This window comes from Stenella coeruleoalba (assembly GCF_951394435.1).
Source record: "Stenella coeruleoalba genome assembly, contig: scaffold_545, whole genome shotgun sequence".
Taxonomy (NCBI): Eukaryota; Metazoa; Chordata; class Mammalia; order Artiodactyla; family Delphinidae; genus Stenella; species Stenella coeruleoalba.
In genome coordinates this window covers 55,179-72,949 of record NW_027646284.1, presented here as the reverse complement: position 1 = coordinate 72,949, position 17,771 = coordinate 55,179, and the positions used below count along the sequence as shown (strand labels likewise).

Below are 17,771 nucleotides of genomic sequence, written 5' to 3'. Positions count from 1 at the left end.
CAATATTGTTAAAATATTCATACTACCCAAACAATCTATAGATTCAAAGCAATACCTATCATAATAGCAATGGCATATTTCAGAGAACATGAACAAATATTCTTAAGATTTTATGGAAGCACAAAGACTACAAGTAGCTAAAGCAATCTTGAGAAAAAAGAACAAAGCTGAAGGTATCATGCTCCTATACTTGAAAATATACTACAAACTATAGTAATCAAAAGAGTATGGTACTGGCAGCAAAATAGACACATATATCAATGGAACAAAATACAGAGCACAGAAATAAACTCACAATTACTTGGCCAATAAATATTCAACAATGTATGCAAGAATATACAGTGGGGAAAAGACAGTCCCTTCAATAAATGGTGTTTGGAAAGCTGGCCAGATATGTGCACAAGGATGGAACTGGACCACTGTCTTACCCAATATTTAGAAATAAATTCAAAATGGATTGAAGACTTCAATGTGATACCTGAAACCATAAAATTCTTAGAAGAAAACACAGGCTGTAAGTTCTTTGACATCTGTCTTAGCAATATTATTTTGGATCTGTGTCCTCAGGCAAGAGGAACAATTACAAAAATAAACAAATGGGACTACATCAAACTAGAAACCTTTTTGCACAGGGAAGGAAGGCACTAACAAAATGAAGTATCAACCTACTGATTGGTAGAAGATATTTGCAAATCATATATCTGATAAAGATTGATATCCAATATATATAAAGAACTCATACAACTCAATATAAAAAAACCCCAAAAGAACCTGAATAAAAATGGGAAGAGGACCATAATAGACATTTTTCTAAATAAGTCATACAGATGTCCAACAGTCACATGAAAATGTGCTCGACATCACTAATCATCAGAGAAATGCAAATCCAAACCACAATGAAATACTACCTCACATCTGTCAGAATAACTATTATAAAAGAGAAAAAAAACAATTGGTGAGCACGTGGAAGAAATGGGATCCTCATGCACTGTTGGTAGTAATGTATCTTGGTGCAGCCATATGGAAAGCAGTATGGAGTTTCCTCAGAAAACTAAGAATAGAACTACAATACAGTCCAGGGAATCCACTTCTGGGTATTAAAAACAACACAGAAACTCTAAACAATAAAAGAAAATATTATCTAAAACAACAACAAAAAACACACTCTAATTTGAAAAGATATATGCATCCCTATGTTCATTGCAGCAGTATTTACAACAGCCTATATGGAAACAACCTAAATGTCCATCCACAGATGAATGGATAAAGATGATGTGATACACACACACACACACACACACACACACACACACACACACACAAGAATATTACTCAGCTATGAAAAAGAATGAAATAATGCCATTTGTAGCAACATGGATGGACCTAGAGATTATCATACTAAGTGAAGTTAGGCAGACAGAGAAAGACAAATATCATGTGATATAACTTATATGTAGAATCTAAAAAGCAAAACAAATGAACAAACAAAACAAAACAGAAAGAGGCTCATACATACAGAGCACAAACTGTTTGTTGCCAGAGATGTGAAGGGTGAGGGGATTAACAAAATTGGTTAAGGGGATAAAGAGGTACTGACTTCCAGCTATTAGTCATGGGGATGTAATGTAGACATAAGGAATATAGTCAATAACATTGCAGCCACGTTGTATGGTGATGGATGGTAACTTGTCTTATTGTGATGTGCATCTTATAATGTATAAAAATATGAGTTGTGTTGTACATCTGAAGCTAATATAATATTGTATGTTAATTATATCTCAATAAGAAAAAATTAGTGACATGTGTGTGTGCATGTGTGTGTGGTGGACTGTTATTTAGCCACAAGAAGAAGGAAATCTTGCCATTTGTGACAATGTGGATGGATGCTAAGTGAAATAAGTCAGACAGAAAAAGACAAACACTCTATGACCTCACTTATATGTGGAAAGAAAACAAAAACAAAAAAAGAAACTAATAAAAAGAGTTCAAATGTGTGTTTACCAAATGCAGGGTTTAGGGGGAGAAGGAATTGTGTGCGAGTTGTCAAAAGGTACAAACTTCCAATTATAAGGTAAAGCAGTACCAGGAATATAACATACAACATGATGACTAGTTAACACTGTTTTATAATATATATGAAAGTTGTTAATAGAGTAAATCCTAAGTGTTCTCATCACAAGGGAAAAAATTTTTATTTTTTGTAGCTATAGATTATGGAACAAACTTAATTTATTGTGTTTATCATTTCACAATATATATGTCACATCATTATGCTGCATGCCTTAAACTCATATAGTAATGTATGTAGCAAAAACGCTGTTTTTGAACATTACTTAGGTCAGCTCTTTTCTTTTTCATACCCTTCAATGAGGCCATGTAATATATTTGTAATACAGTTAGATTCATTTCATAGCTGGTATTCCATTCTGGATTCCTCCTTCATCTAGATGAAAGATTTTTAATTTTCATGAATAATCATATAACCACAAGCACAGTACCATATAGAACAGTTATACCATCTAAAATATTATCTTGTGTATTCCTTTGTAATCAGCCCTTATCTTCATCCAAAATTCATGGCAACCACTCATATGTTTTCTCTCCCTATACTTTCACCTTACACATAATGTCATAGAAATAAAATTATGCAATATGTAGGTTTTGGTGTATGACCTCTTTCATTTAGTAATCTCACAAGCCCTTAAAAGTAGAGAGATGCAGTAGAAGAAGTAGTCAGAGAGATTCAAAGCTTAAGAAGGATTCATCACCCAATTTTTGGCTTTGAAGATTTAGAGGGTCATGAGCCAAAGAAAGTGCCTAGTCTCTAGAAGCTAAGAGTGATCCCAGGCCAACAGTCAGTAGTTAAATGGGAACTTCAGTCATCTTGCAGTCAACTTGCTGAATAAAATGAATTTTGCCACAACCAAAATGAGCCTGGAATTGAATTCATCCTATAGCCCCCAAATAAGAGCTCAGACTGTCAAACATATTTATTTCATACTTGTGAGATCCTAAGCAGAGAACCTACTTGAGACCACCTGGCTGTTTCACTTCCAGGAATGTCATAAAAGGTGGTTTTCTTTTGTGTTCTCTCTCCCTCTCCCAACATGGCGGCCTCAGCAAAAAAGAAGAATAAGAAGGGGAAGACTATCTCCCTAACAGACTTCCTGGCTGAGGATGGAGGGACTGGTGGAGGAAGCACCTATGTCTCCAAACCAGTCAGCTGGGCTGATGAAACAGATGACCTAGAAGGAGATGTTTCAACCACTTGGCATAGTAATGATGATGACATGTATAGGGCACCTCCAATTGACTGTTCCATCCTGCCCACTGCTCCACAGGCTGCTCAGGAACCCAATATCGACCAGAGCCGTCTTCCCAAATCACCACCCTACACTGCTTTTCTAGGGAACCTGCCCTATGATGTGACAGAAGACTCCATTAAGGAATTCTTTAAAGGATTAAATATCAGTGCAGTGCGTTTACCATGTGAACCCAGCAATCCTGAGAGGTTGAAAGGTTTTGGTTATGCTGAGTTTGAGGACCTGGATTCCTTGTTCAGTGACCTGAGCCTCAATGAAGAGTCTCTAGGTAACAGGAGAATTAGAGTGGACGTTGCTGATCAAGCACAGGATAAAGACAGGGATGATCGTTCTTTTGGCCGAGATAGAAATCGGGATTCTGACAAAACAGATACAGACTGGAGGGCCCATCCTGTTACAGACAGCTTTGATGACTACCCACCTAGAAGAGGTGATGATAGCTTTGGAGACAAGTATCCAGATCATTATGATTCAGACCGATATCGTGATGGGTATCAGGACAGTTACCGTGATGGCCCATGCCGGGACATGGATCTCTACGGGGGCCGAGATCGCTATGATGACCGAGGCAGCAGAGACTATGATAGAGGCTACGATTCCAGGATAAGCAGTGGCAGAAGAGCATTTGGTAGTGGGTACCATAGGGAGGACGACTACAGAGGAGGCGGGGACCACTATGAAGACAGATATGACAGACGAGATGACCGGTCATGGAGCTCCAGAGACGATTACTCTCGGGATGATTATAGGCCTGATGATAGAAGTCCCCGCCAAAGACCCAAACTGAACCTAAAGCCTCGGAGTACTCCTGAGGAAAATGATTCCGCTGCTAGCACGTCCCAGTCCAGTCGAGCAGCCTCTATCTTTGGAGGGGCAAAGCCTGTTGACACAGCTGCTAGAGAACGAGAAGTATAAGAGTGGCTACAGAAGGAACCGGAGAAACTGCAGAGTCAGCTGGATGAGCCAAAACTAGAACGATGGCCTCGGGAGAAACACCCAAGCTGGTGAAGTGAAGAAACTCAGGAACGGGAACGATCGAGGACAGGAAGTGAGTCATCACAAATGGGGACCTCAGCCACATCTAGCAGAAATGCACGAAGGAGAGAGAGTGAGAAGTCTCTAGAAAATGAAACACCCAATAAAGAAGAAGACTGTCAGTCTCCAACTTCTAAGCCTCCCAAACCTGAACAGCCTCTAAAGGTAATGCCAGCCCCTCCACCAAAGGAGAATGCTTGGGTGAAGCGAAGTTCTAACCCTCCTGCTCAATCTCAGAACTCAGACACAGAGCAGCAGTTCCCTACAAGTGGTGGAGGGAAAGTAATTCCAGCTCAACCATCTGAGGAAGGACCAGTAAGGAAAGATGAAAATAAAGTAGATGGGCTGAGTGCCCCAAAAGGCCAAAGTGGAAATTCCAGCCGTGGTCCAGGAGATGGAGGGAACAAAGACCACTGGAAGGAGTCAGATAGGAAAGATGGCAAAAAGGATCAAGACTCCAGATCTGCACCTGAGACAAAGAAAGTGGAAGAAAATCCAGCCTCTAAGTTCAGTTCTGCAAGCAAGTATGCTGCTCTTGCCGTTGATGGTGAAGATGAAAATGAGGGAGAAGATTACACCAAATAGACCTCTGAATTCTGTGCTTTCTCCTAGTCTCTCACCACCCTGGAACATTCGAGAGCAAGTCAAACCTCTATCCAGACAAGACAAAATAACACTCACCATCTCCTGGATACCTTTCTTAACTTTTTTTTTAAAAAAGAAACAAAATGAAATTCTTTTGCATGCTTCTTCAGCCTTTAAAATATTGAACTAACTGGAGAATCACCAATGTAGCCAGAGAGAGACGTACAGCTTTTAATGCTGTAAGTTTAAAGTTGTGGTGCATTTTTATGACATGTGCAGTTGCCTGTGTGATTAGTGCCTAGGGGCCTCCGTTTAGCAAGATGGCAGTGATAGTGATGCAGTGTCTGGAATCTAGTTGGGCAGTAGGCAGGTATAAGGAAGAGTGTGAGTTTTCTACCTTTAATTCTTATCCTGTTGTGGCATACATGAATTAGCAAACAATATCTGAATAAATTCTCCATTCTTAGAAAGGTAGGTTTAGTCTCTGATGTTGTTTTAGTCTCCAGGAGGCTGCCAGCCCCACCTCTTATTTAATTCTGAGTTACTGGGGCCAGCCTAAGGGGAAGTTCCTTCATTTGTGCCCCCCATGGGGGTAGGTGGGAGTGAGTCTACAGGCCACTGAAGAATAGGACTGTTTGGTGACCAAAGTAAATGGGGAAATCGTGGTTTGAAAAGAAGCTTGGGGATTTGATAAATTATTTTGCACCAGTAACAGGGAAAATGCTATCACCTCCAGTAAACACATAGTCGTTTACCTCCTGGAGCAGGAAGCACTTAAGGGTTGTGGGAATTCCCAGGTCTTTTATGTGTCCTGGTTTCACCCTTTCTTAAACACTATCCCTTCTGAAAGTTCAAATATATCCACATTCTGTTGAAATCTTGAAGCTTTAAAAATTTAGACTCTTGTCATCATCTTATGTTCATCATGCTACTCTTTCCTGTTAACCTTCCTACAGGCAGCTTCTACTTAAGTCACATACTTGACCTCCTAAGCATTCTCTAGAGCCCCTGGGAGCTGTCCAATGAGGAGTCATCACTGCTTTTTCTCAAGCAAATCTTGCCTCCTTCATGCTTTGACACTCCTTCCCTCTAGCCATTCGTGCTCCTGCTGCTTTGACCCCTTTTACACCTCAGAAAACTTTAGAATTACTAGTCTTAGGTGGTGAGCGAGGGTGGTTAAATTGGGAGGCTTTCTTACAACCTTGATTGGGGTTTGAGGGGCTTTTTAAAAAACAAAAGCTTCCTTCTCTCCAAGTGAAATCTCACACCAATGTTTGGATTTATAATGTGGCTTAGACCAATGTGTGGTTTTTTTGGTTCTGTTTTTTTAGCATCCCCTTGAGAGAATAAATGATAATGGAGGAGAACAATTTCACAAGGTCCTGGCTTCTCTTGCAACACAGTAGCTTTACTTGCCTGCTTTTATGTGCACCTTGGTACTGTCAGCTCAACAGATGGTGTCCTTACAGGCAATATTGGTACCTGCAGAGAAAAGACATCTTGGTCTCTTCTCGCATCAGTCCTAAGTTAGACCCTTTACAGCCATGCAGGGGTGTTGGTTTATGAGTGCTGCAGCAGTGAGCATAATGAATCATTTACCCAGTGGACATAGAAAACATACCAAGTGAAGTAACTTTAAATAATTGGTTTGGAGTGGGTAGTAGCTAGGAAGTGGCTTTTAGAGATACCCAAGGTTGAGAGGGTGTTTTTTTTTAACCATTTGCTATAGATGATGAAAAAGTAGGGTTTGCCCTCTTCATGTCTGCTTCCAAATAGATGTGTCCAAAAAAGCTGTTTTTCCCCCATTCCTCTACCGTGCCACCCTGTTAAAATAAACAGGAATTTATGACCCGCTCCTCACTACATGTAAAATTTGTACAAAAATATCTTCTATGAAAATGATTTGTAATCTGTAGACTTATTACCTGGGAGATGTCTTGAGATGTAAAATCCCATCCTTTAGGTTGTGGGTTTTTTTGTTTTCTCCAAATAAATCTGATCTTTAAAGTTCAAAAAAAATAAAATAAAAGGTGGTTTTGTCTTAAGTAGCTATATTTGTGGTAGCTTGTTATGGCAAGGATAGAAAATGAATACATACCAATTAAAAGACTGATTTTTCAACTCTGTAATGAGTTATATGGGAAAAGAGTCTAAAAAAGAGTGGATACATGTATATGAATAACTGATTAACTGTGCTATACAGCAGAAAGTAGCACAACATTGTAAATCAACTATACTCCAATAAAATTTTTTAAGAAGACTGATATTTTCAGATTAGATAGAAGAGCAGGATCCAATTATACACTGCCTTCAAGGAACCCACTTTAATTAAAAATATATAGATATGTTAACAATATCAGGGTTGAGAATGGAGTTGCTTCTTAATACCAATGCAAACTTCACTAGAAGCAATGTTAGCAGGAATATAGAAAGTTATTACATAAAAATAAATTGATCAATTCACCAAGAAATATAACAAAAATATTTAAGCAAGTAAAAGAATGCTTCAAAACATATGAGGCAAAAACTTGTAGATCTGAAAGGAGAGTGGAAAAATCCACAAATATACTTGGAAACTTCAACATTCCTCTCTCAGTAATCAATAGAAGCAGTAGTCAGGAAATCAACAATGATATACAAGAAATTGAAGAAACATATCTTAAAATGTGACCCAGAAAGTTGACATCTAGCATGACATTGTGAGGAGCTTTGCTGATCTGCACCCCAGTAAAAAAAGGTGAAACTTATTTTTAAAATCCCAATAACTATCTAAAGCCCTTGGAATGATTTGAAGGACAAAGAGCAAATGAAGCAATATCTATTCAAGAGAGCACATGAAAATTCAGCAAGAAAGATAAGTTTGTGGTATTTGAACCAAGACTTATCCCTCCGTTACCTCTCCAAACTCAGTGATGTGGAGACTTCAATCCATATTGCTGCAGCCAAGAACACAGGGCTCTTATCCCCCCTGCTCCCAATCAGAGGGTTTTCTACCTGGAAGAAGCAGAACCACAGTGCTTCTACTTCTTCCTCCTGCTACCTGTTTCTGAGGCTAAATCATGGCAATTGCAGTTGAGAGGTAGGGGTTCTCTTCTTCTGCTTAGCTGTCGCTCATGGAGACAAAACAAATATCAAACACTGTCCTCAGAAACTATTTCTTCTAGGGATCCAGATTCTGGTTGTAATAATTCGTAGAGCAATTTATGCTTCCAGGGCATTGTGGAAAGCAATAGAGCAATCACTAGTCAATTGGTGGAGTTTAACAACTTATATGGTCAGGTAAAGAGAAACATAAAGCCCCACCAAAATCACTGGCATCCCAGGATGACTGTGAGCATATCAAAAGTTGTGCCTTCCAGAGGTGCAATATCAGAGGCTTAAAACCATTTGGGAGGGGATTGAATAGATTTCCCTAAAATAATGCAGCCAGTCAGTAAACAAATAAATAATCAAACAATAATTTTTAAAAACAGTGGAAGGGAGGAAGAGTGGACCTGTACCTAGAGTTTCTACAATATATTAACTAAAATGTTTAGTTTCCCACAAAATTACTGATATCAGGCAAAATAGATTTTTAAAAATATTGGTGATAGGGCTTCCCTGGTGGCACAGTGGTTGAGAATCTGCATGCCAATGCAGGGGACACGGGTTCGAGCCCTGGTCTGGGAAGATCCCACATGCCGCGGAGCAACTGGGCCTGTGAGCCACAATTACTGAGCCTGCGTGTCTGGAGCCTGTACTCCACAACAACAGAGGCCGCGATAGTGAGAGGCCCATGCACCGTGATGAAGAGTGGCCCCCGCTTGCCACAACTAGAGAAAGCCCACACACAGAAATGAAGACCCAACACAGCCATAAATAAATAAAATTTAAAAAAATATATTGGCGATAAATACAAATTTTTATTTTTATAAATTTTTATAAATTTATAAATATAAATTATCAACTTATCAAAAAGATATAACAATTATAAACATGTATGTGTCTAATAACAGAGCACCAAAATACATGAAGCAAAAACTAACAGAAATAAATGGAGAAGGGAAAAAGAAAAATTCAACAATAATATTTGGAGACTTAAATACCAATATTTCAAGAATCAGTAGAACAGCTAGACTGAAGATCAACAAGAAAATAGAAGATATGAACAGTACTATAAACCACCTTGACCTAACAGACATCTATAGTATACTTTACACAACAGCAAAATATATATTCTTAAGTGCACTAGAAAGAAACTCTCCAGCATCAACCATACACTAAATTGTAAAACAAATCTCAGCAAATTTAAAGAGATAGAAAAAATACAGAGTGATGCTCTGACCAAAATGGAATGAAATTCAAAATAAAAAGCAGAAAAACTCACAAATATGTGGAAACTTGAAAAAAGATGCAATCTTAAATAATCAATGAGTCAAAGAATAAATCAAAAGAGTAATTATAAAATTATTTTAGATGAATGAAAATGAAGACACAACATAATACTTATGGGATGGAGGTAAAGCAGTGCTTACAGGGAAATTTATAGCTGTAAATATCTGTATTAAGAAAGAAGAAAGATCACAAATCAATAAGCTAATTTTCCACCTTAGGACACTGGAAAAAGAAGAGCTAACTAAATTTAAAGCAAACAAAGGAAAGAAATAATAAAGATTAGAGACTGAGGAGGTCAAGATGACAGAGTAAGAGGACGTGGAGCTCTCCTGTCCCTACAAACACATCAAAAACACATTTATATGTGGAACGAATCTCATGGAAAACAAACTGGAAATTGGCAGAAGCACACGTATGCAACCAAGATTGTAATAAAAAAATACACACATAATCAGGTAGGATGCGAAGAAAAGCATCAGGTCAAGACCTATGCCCCTGTGAGGTGACTCAGAGGAAAAGGGAGATCACGTGGCTGGACACTCACCCTGGGGAGGGATTGGTCAAGCCACAGACTGGGCATCCCATTTCTGGGGACCTACATGTAGGAGAAAAGCCCCCTTGGCTGCTTACAGAATTTCAGAAACAGATAAAAAGTCTGGAGAAGCCTAGATCCACTCATGAGGAGTGTGCATATGCTGGCATGTGCTCAGGCAGGGTGGAGAGAGGTCTGCCCCTGTGGCTACTGCCTTGACATGCTCCCCAGTTGAGCTAAGAGAATGCCCCAGCCCTGCACAATCCATACCACAGCTTGGCACTGGATTGAGGGCAGCCAGAACCAAGGAAAAAACTTGTTGAAGGAAAACAGAGCTGACCTGGGGGTCAAGGGCATAAGCCAGGTGGGACAGTGGTGGCCATTGTTGGTGTTTACTCAAGCAGCAACTCCAGAAGCATCCCAGACTTCTGACAAGAGTGGCCCCTAAAATTCCCACAGCCACCTTACTGTGCGCTCCAGCCTGAGTGAGGTAAACGTTTGGGCCCCACTCACTCCATGCCACAGTCTAACACTAGATCTGGGGTGGCCATGACAGGGGAAAAGATATGACTGTGGACTGCATCTGAGTGGAGCTGCTGCTGCCCACACAGGCAGAGCATTGGACCTCTGTAAGCACATAAGCCCCACTTGGTTCAGCACTCATCTTTCTGGGGGCAAATGTCCAAGCACAGGGAAAAGGAAAATGCACACTTAAAGGGAACAGAGCCAGCTCAAGACTGACCCTCGGAGATTCTGCTTCAGCAACTTAGGAGCAGACCCCACCACTAACAGGATGGTGATGGTCACTAAGCAGAGAGGAAGTCACACCTCACACATAGGCTCTAGCTCTTCCATCACCAGCTACACCCCATACCAAGGTGATAGCTGCCAGCACACCCTGAGGAAAGATGTGACTGGCATCCACATCAAATTCAGCTTTCCCACCAAAGAAATTAGGCACATGCAGTCTGCATAGAGATGCTCTGACATAGAAAGAAACACTTCAAGATCACAAGAGGTAACTAAATTCATAGAGAGAGAGAAAGTTAAGGGAAATGAAAAGGCAGAGGAAATACTCTTAATTGAAAGAGCAAAAGAAAACCCCTGAAGAAATAAGTAATAAAAGAGAAATTAAAAATTTACCAGATAAGAATTCAAAACATTGGTAATAAAAATGCTAACTGAATTAAGGAAGATAATTGATCTAAACGCAGATCATTTAACAAAGAACTAGAAAATATAAAAAAGACCCAACCAAAAATAAATAATGCAATATCTGAGATAAAAAGCACTCTAGAAGCAATGAATAGCAGACTAAATGACAAAGAAGAATGCATAAGTGATCTGGAAGATAGGCTAATGGAAATCACACAATCACAGCATATAGAAAGACAAATTTAAAAAAATGCAACATTCTTCACTCTGTATGATAGATTCTAGGTCCATCCATGTCTCTACAAATGACCCAATTTCATTCCTTTTTATAGCTGAGTAATATTCCATTGTATATATGTACCATATCTTTTTTACCCATTTGTCTGTCATACAGAGTGAAGTAAGTCAGAAAGAGAAAAACAAATATCGTATATTAATGCATGTATGTGGAATCTAGAAAAATGGTACAGATGAGCCTATTTGCTGGGCAGGAATAGAGACACAGATGTAGGGAACAGATGTGTGGACCTGGTAGGGGGGTGGGATGAATTGGGAGATTGGGATTGACATATATGCACTGCCATGTGTAAAAAAGATAGCTAGTGGGAACCTGCTGTATAGTGCAAGGAGCTCAGCTCAGTGCTCTATGGTGACCTAGATGGATGGGATGTCGGGGGAGAGGGACGTCCAAGAGGGAGGGGATATGTGTATACAAATAGCTGATTCACTTCGTTGTACAGCAGAAACTAACACAATATTGTAAAGCAATTATACTCCAATAAAGATGTAAAAACAAAAAACAACATGCTACTAAAACCAATGGGTCAATGATGAAATCAAAGAGGAATTCAGAAAATACCTCAAGATAAATGAAAATAGAAACACAACAATCCACAATCTATGGGATGCAGCAAAAGCCGTTCCCTCTTAAGGGAAGTTCATAGCAATACAGGCCTTCCCCAAGAAACAAAAAAATCTCAAATAAACATCCTAACCTCCCACCTAAAAATTAGGAAAAGAAGCCCAATGTCAAGGAATCTCAATGTCAGCAGAAGGAAGGAAATAATAAAGATCAGAGAGGAAATAAATAAAAGAGATTTTAAAAATAGCAAGATCAATGAAACCTAAAACTGTTTTTTGGAAAAGATAAACAAAATTGATAAACCTTTAGCCAGGTTAATCAAGAAGACAAGAGGGAGGATCTAAATAAGCAAAATAAGAAATAAAAGAAGAGAAATAACTGATACCACAATGATACAAAAAATCATAATTGAATATTACAAACACATATGCAAACCAATTGGACAACCTAGAAAAAATGGACACATTTCTAGAAACATACATCCTGCCAAGACTGAGTTAAGAAGAAACAGACAATTTGATCAGACAGATCAATAGAAATGAAATTGAATTTGTAATTCAAAAAGCTCCCAGCAAGAAAAGTCCAAAACCAGATGGCTTCACAGGGGAATTATACGAAATATATACAGAAGAATACCTATCCTTCACAAGCTATTCCAAAAAATTGAATAGGATGGAACATTTCCAAACTCATTCTATGAGACCACAATTACCCTGATGCCAAAACCAAACAAAGACACAAAACAAAATCATAGGCCAATATCTTTGATGAATATGGATGTAGAAATCCTCAAGAAAATATTAGCAAATTGAATCCAACAATATATATAAAGGACCATATAACATTCAAATTGGATTAATTCCAGTGTCACAAAGCTGGTCCAACTATCGCAAATCAACCAATGTGATACACATTAACAAAAGGAAAGATAAAGGTCACATGATCATCTCAATAGATGCAGAAACAGCTTTTGACAAAGTTCAATATTTCATGACAAAAACTCTCATCAAAGTGGGTGTAGAGGAAACATATTTCAATGTAATAAAGACAATTTATGACAAACCTATAGCCAACATAATACTCAATGGTGAAAAGCTGAAAGCCTTCCCACTAAATTCAGGAACAAGAAAAGAATACTCACTCTCTCCACTTCTATTTAAAACACAGTATTGAAAATGCAATCCACAGCAATCAGAGGAGAAAAAGAAATAAAATATTTCCAAATTAGAAGGGAAGAGGTAACTGTCACTACTTGCAGATAACATGATACTTTATATATAGAACCATAATGTCTCCACTCAAAAATTATTAGAACTAATAAATAAGTTCAGTAAGATTGCAGGATACAAGATTAATATACAGAAATCTGTTGCATATTTATACACTAAAAATGAAATATCAGGAAGAGAAAGTAAACAAAACAATCCCATTTAAAATCACATCAAATGAATAAAATAGTTATGAATAAACTTAACCAAGAAGGTGAAAGGCTTATACTCAGAAAACTATAAAACACTGAGGAAGGAAATTGAAAATGATACACAGAAATGGAACGGTATCCTGTGATCTTGGACTGGAAGAATTAATATTGTTAAAATGTCCATACTGCCCAAAACAATCTGCAGATTTAATGCAATCCCTATCAAAATACCTACAACATTTTTCACAGAACTGGAACAAATAATCCTGCAATTCATATGGAACCACAAGACCCCAAATTGCCAAAGCAATTTCAAGAAAAAAGAACAAAATTGGAGGTATCACCCTCTCAGACCAGACTATGCTACAAAACTACAGTAATCAAAATAGTGTGGTATTGGCACAAACACAGACATATAGATCAATGGGACAAAATAGAGAGCCCAGAATAAACCCACACATCTATGGTCAATTGATCTATGACAAAGAAGGCAAGAATATACAATGGATGAAAGGCAGTCTCCTCAATAAGTGGTGCTGGGAGAACTGGACAGCTACATGTAAAAGGATGAAATTAGAACATTCTCTAATACCATACAGAAAAAAAAAAACTCAAAATGGATTAAGTCCTCAATGTAAGATCAGAAACCATAAAATTCTTACAAGGAAACATAGGCAAAACACTCTTTTACATAAATTGTAGCAATATTTTTTGTATCTGTCTCCTAAGGCAAAAGAAATAAAATCAAAAAATAAACAAATGGGACTTAATTAACCTTAAAGTCTTTTGCACAGTAAATGAAACCATTGACAAAACAAGACATCCTACTGAATGGGAGAAAATATGTGCAAATGATATGACTGGTAGGGGGTTAATATCTAAAATATATAAACAACTCATAGAACTCAATATCAAAAATACAAACAACCCAATTATAAAATGAGTAGAAGACCAAAATAGATATTTTTCCAAAGAAGACATACAGATGAATAAGAGGCATATAAAAAGATTCTCAACATCACTAATTATTACAGAAATGCAAATCAAAACCAAGATAAAATATCACCTCACATGTGTCATAATGGCTATTATCGAAAAGTCTACAAATAAAGAATGTTGTTGAGGATATGGAGAGAAAGGAACTCTTGTACTCTGTGGCTGGGAAAAAAATTGATGCAGCTACTATGAAAAACAGTATGGAAGTTCCTAAAAAACTGAAAATAGAACTACCATATCATTCAGGCTTTTGACTCCTGGGTATATATCCAGGGAAAAAAAGACATTAATTTGAAAAGATACCGGCAACCCAATGTTCATAGCAGCACTACTTACAATAATCAAGACATGGAAGCAACCCAAGTGCCCAGCAACACATGATTGGATTAAGAAGATGTGATACACACACACACACACACACACACACACACACACACAATGAATATTACTCAGCCATAAAAGAGAGTGAAATTCTACCATTTGCAGCAACATGGATGGACTTAGAGGATATTATGCTTATTGAAATAAGTAAGACAGAGAAAGGCAAATACTGTATGATATCACTTACATTTGGAATCTAAAATATAATACAAATGAGTGTATTTGCAAAACGGAAAAAGACTCACAGATACATAAAACAAACTTGTGGTTACCAAAGGGGAGAGAGAAGAGGGGAGGGACAAACCAGGGGTGTGGGATTAACAGATACAAACTACTATGTATAAAATAGATAAGCAACAAAGATATACTGTATAGCATAGGGAATTATAGTCATTATCTTATAATAATTTATATCCAAGTATAATCTGCAAAAATGCTGAAACACTATGCTGTACACCTGGAACTAATATAATATTGTAAATCAACTACAGTAAGTCCCCTACATACAAATCTTCAAGTTGCAAACTTTCAAAGATGCGAACGTGTGTTCACATGTCCAATCACATAAGTTAGCTCACATAACTGGTGTACATTGTCACATGCACGCATCCTCTACAAGTGGTTGTGCTTTTGTGTACTTTACTGTACAGTAATGTATAGAGTACAGTATCTTTATTTCAAGCCCAGGACGTCCGGAAGCAAGCATAAAAGCAGTGGTGATGTAGCTGGTACTGCTAAGAAGCACCAAGAGATAATGATGGAACTTGCTGTGCCACACGAGGAGCTTACTAATGAAAACCTGATGGAATTTGAGGCCCAGAGAAAGGACGAAGAGAGACAAGAGGAAGTAACTGAAGAACTGAAGAGATTCAAGATGCAGGACATGGCAAGGGGATTTTCTTTATTTGAGGAGGCACTGTTAGTTTGTGAGGCACAGGACCTGAATGTAGAACAATACACGAAAGTTTCAGCAGCCGTTCAGAATGCAATCCAGTGCTACCATGTCATCTATGATGGAAAAAAAAGAGCTACTACCCAGACATCACTGGATCGGTTTTTTCAAGAGGGTAGATAGAATTGAATCCAGCAAGGAACCAGAACCTGTGCTATCAACGTCAGGCATGAGCGAAATTGCAGCTTGCCCTCCGTCTCCTATCGCTGATGATCCTTCAGCTCTACCATCTCCCACCTCCTCTCCCTCCTCCAGTCAGTAACTCTTCTTGCCTGTTCACTTGATGCCAGCCCCTGTATGCCAACTGTTGTACTGTACTACTGTACTTTTCAAGGTACTGTACTGTAAGATTAAACGTTTTCTTTATTTTTTGTTTGTTTTTATGTATTATTTGTGTGAAAAGTATTATAAACCTATTACAGTACAGTACTATATAGCTGATTGTGTTAGGTGGGTACCTAGGCTAACCTTGTTGGACTTACAAACAAATTGGACTTAGGAATGCGCTCTTGGAACAGAACTCATTTGTATGTAGGTGACTTACTGTATACTTAAAAAAAGAAAGTGAAATTTATGGGAGAAATTTTTCTAAATCATATTTCTAATATGGAACTTATATATAGAATATATAAGGAAGTCTTACAACTCAATACTAAAAAGACAAATTACCCAAAAAAATATAAATACCAATCCAAAAAGACATTTCTCAAAAAAAAATATACAAATTGAAAATAAGCATATGAATAGATTCTCAAAACCATTAGTCATTAGGAAATTCCAAATCGACACCACAATTAGATACCCCTTCACACACACTACAGCCTTTCACATTGACTATAATAGGAAACTTGGACAATGACAATTGCTGATGAAGATGTACAGGTATTGGAACAACTGAACATTTCTGGTGAGAATGTGAAATGTATTCACTTTGGAAACAGTTTGTCAGTTCTTCAAACAGTTAAACATAAAGTTGCCATATGATGTAGCACTTCCACTCTTAGTTATATCCTTAAGAGAAATGAAAACTTATGCTCACACAAAAATGTGTGCATGAATGTTCATGGTAGCAACATTCATGTAGCTAAAATGGAAACAACCCAGTTGATGAATGAATAAATAATCTGTGGTATATCCACACAATGGAATATTATTCAGCAATAAAAACAAATGAAGTTATAAGACATGTTAAAATATGTATGAACATTGAAAACAATATGTCAAATAGAACCTGTCTATCAATATAATAACACATATCATATAATTATTTTACATGAATTGTCTAGAATAGACACATTTATAGAGCTAGAAATTCAATTAGTGCTTACCTAGGATTGGATGGTTGGAGGCAGGGGAATAATGAGGAGTGACTGCTAAAAGATAAAGGGTTTATTTTCAGGGTCATGGAAATATTTGAAAATCATTTGTGGTGTACGTTGTACAACTTTGTGAATATACTAAAATACATTGAATTGTACAGTGTAAATGGGTAAATTTTATCATATGTGACTTGTATTTTGATAAAGCTTTCATTAAAATATATATGTTGTATTTGCTCCAGTAAATATGGAGTAAGAGGCACAAAGTATGCATTCCCATGTGAACAATCCTACAATTGCCCCAGCTTAGTTACTGGAGAAACTTTCCAGGCAATGTTGCAGGGACTGTTAACTAAAGCAGAGTTTAGGTAATGGAGCAAGTGTTCCGTGGCCAAGGAGGATGGAATTTACAGGACAGAGCATCATAGAGGAGAGATCCACACACAGAGAACTCTGAAGTTCTGTAGCTGGTTTCACTTGAGTTTTCAATTGTATACTAATCATTGCATGCATGTGTGTGATCAATATAAGGAGTAGAACAACCACTTGAAACTATTACAGGAAACAATACTCAGAAATCACACAGGACAGAGAAAACTGCCTATTGTTAATAGACAAAGTGGACTAACTTATGTTTCAAAGTGCATGGGGTAGAGTAATAAGAAGGTTCTCACCTCAGTCGTGGGTGAAAATTAGCCATGAACTAAATTCTAGCTCTGGTTCCTCCTAACAAAGTTTAAAGCAATGCACAAAATGGTCTAACTATTTCCAAGTATTTTAACTGCACTGCAGAATAAATATCAAAAATATTTAATAAAAAATTCCAGAACACAAAGT

General features: G+C 37.7%; 1 protein-coding gene across 1 annotated transcript; it reads left to right on the top strand.

The window, feature by feature from the left end:
• Positions 1–3,107: 3,107 nt before the first annotated feature.
• Positions 3,108–4,943, top strand: LOC307181207 (eukaryotic translation initiation factor 4B-like; the record flags this gene model as incomplete). The annotated part of the gene is given in 3 exon segments (XM_079946611.1): positions 3,108–4,235; positions 4,239–4,328; positions 4,332–4,943. Coding segments are annotated over 3 exon segments (1,830 nt in total).
• Positions 4,944–17,771: the final 12,828 nt, after the last annotated feature.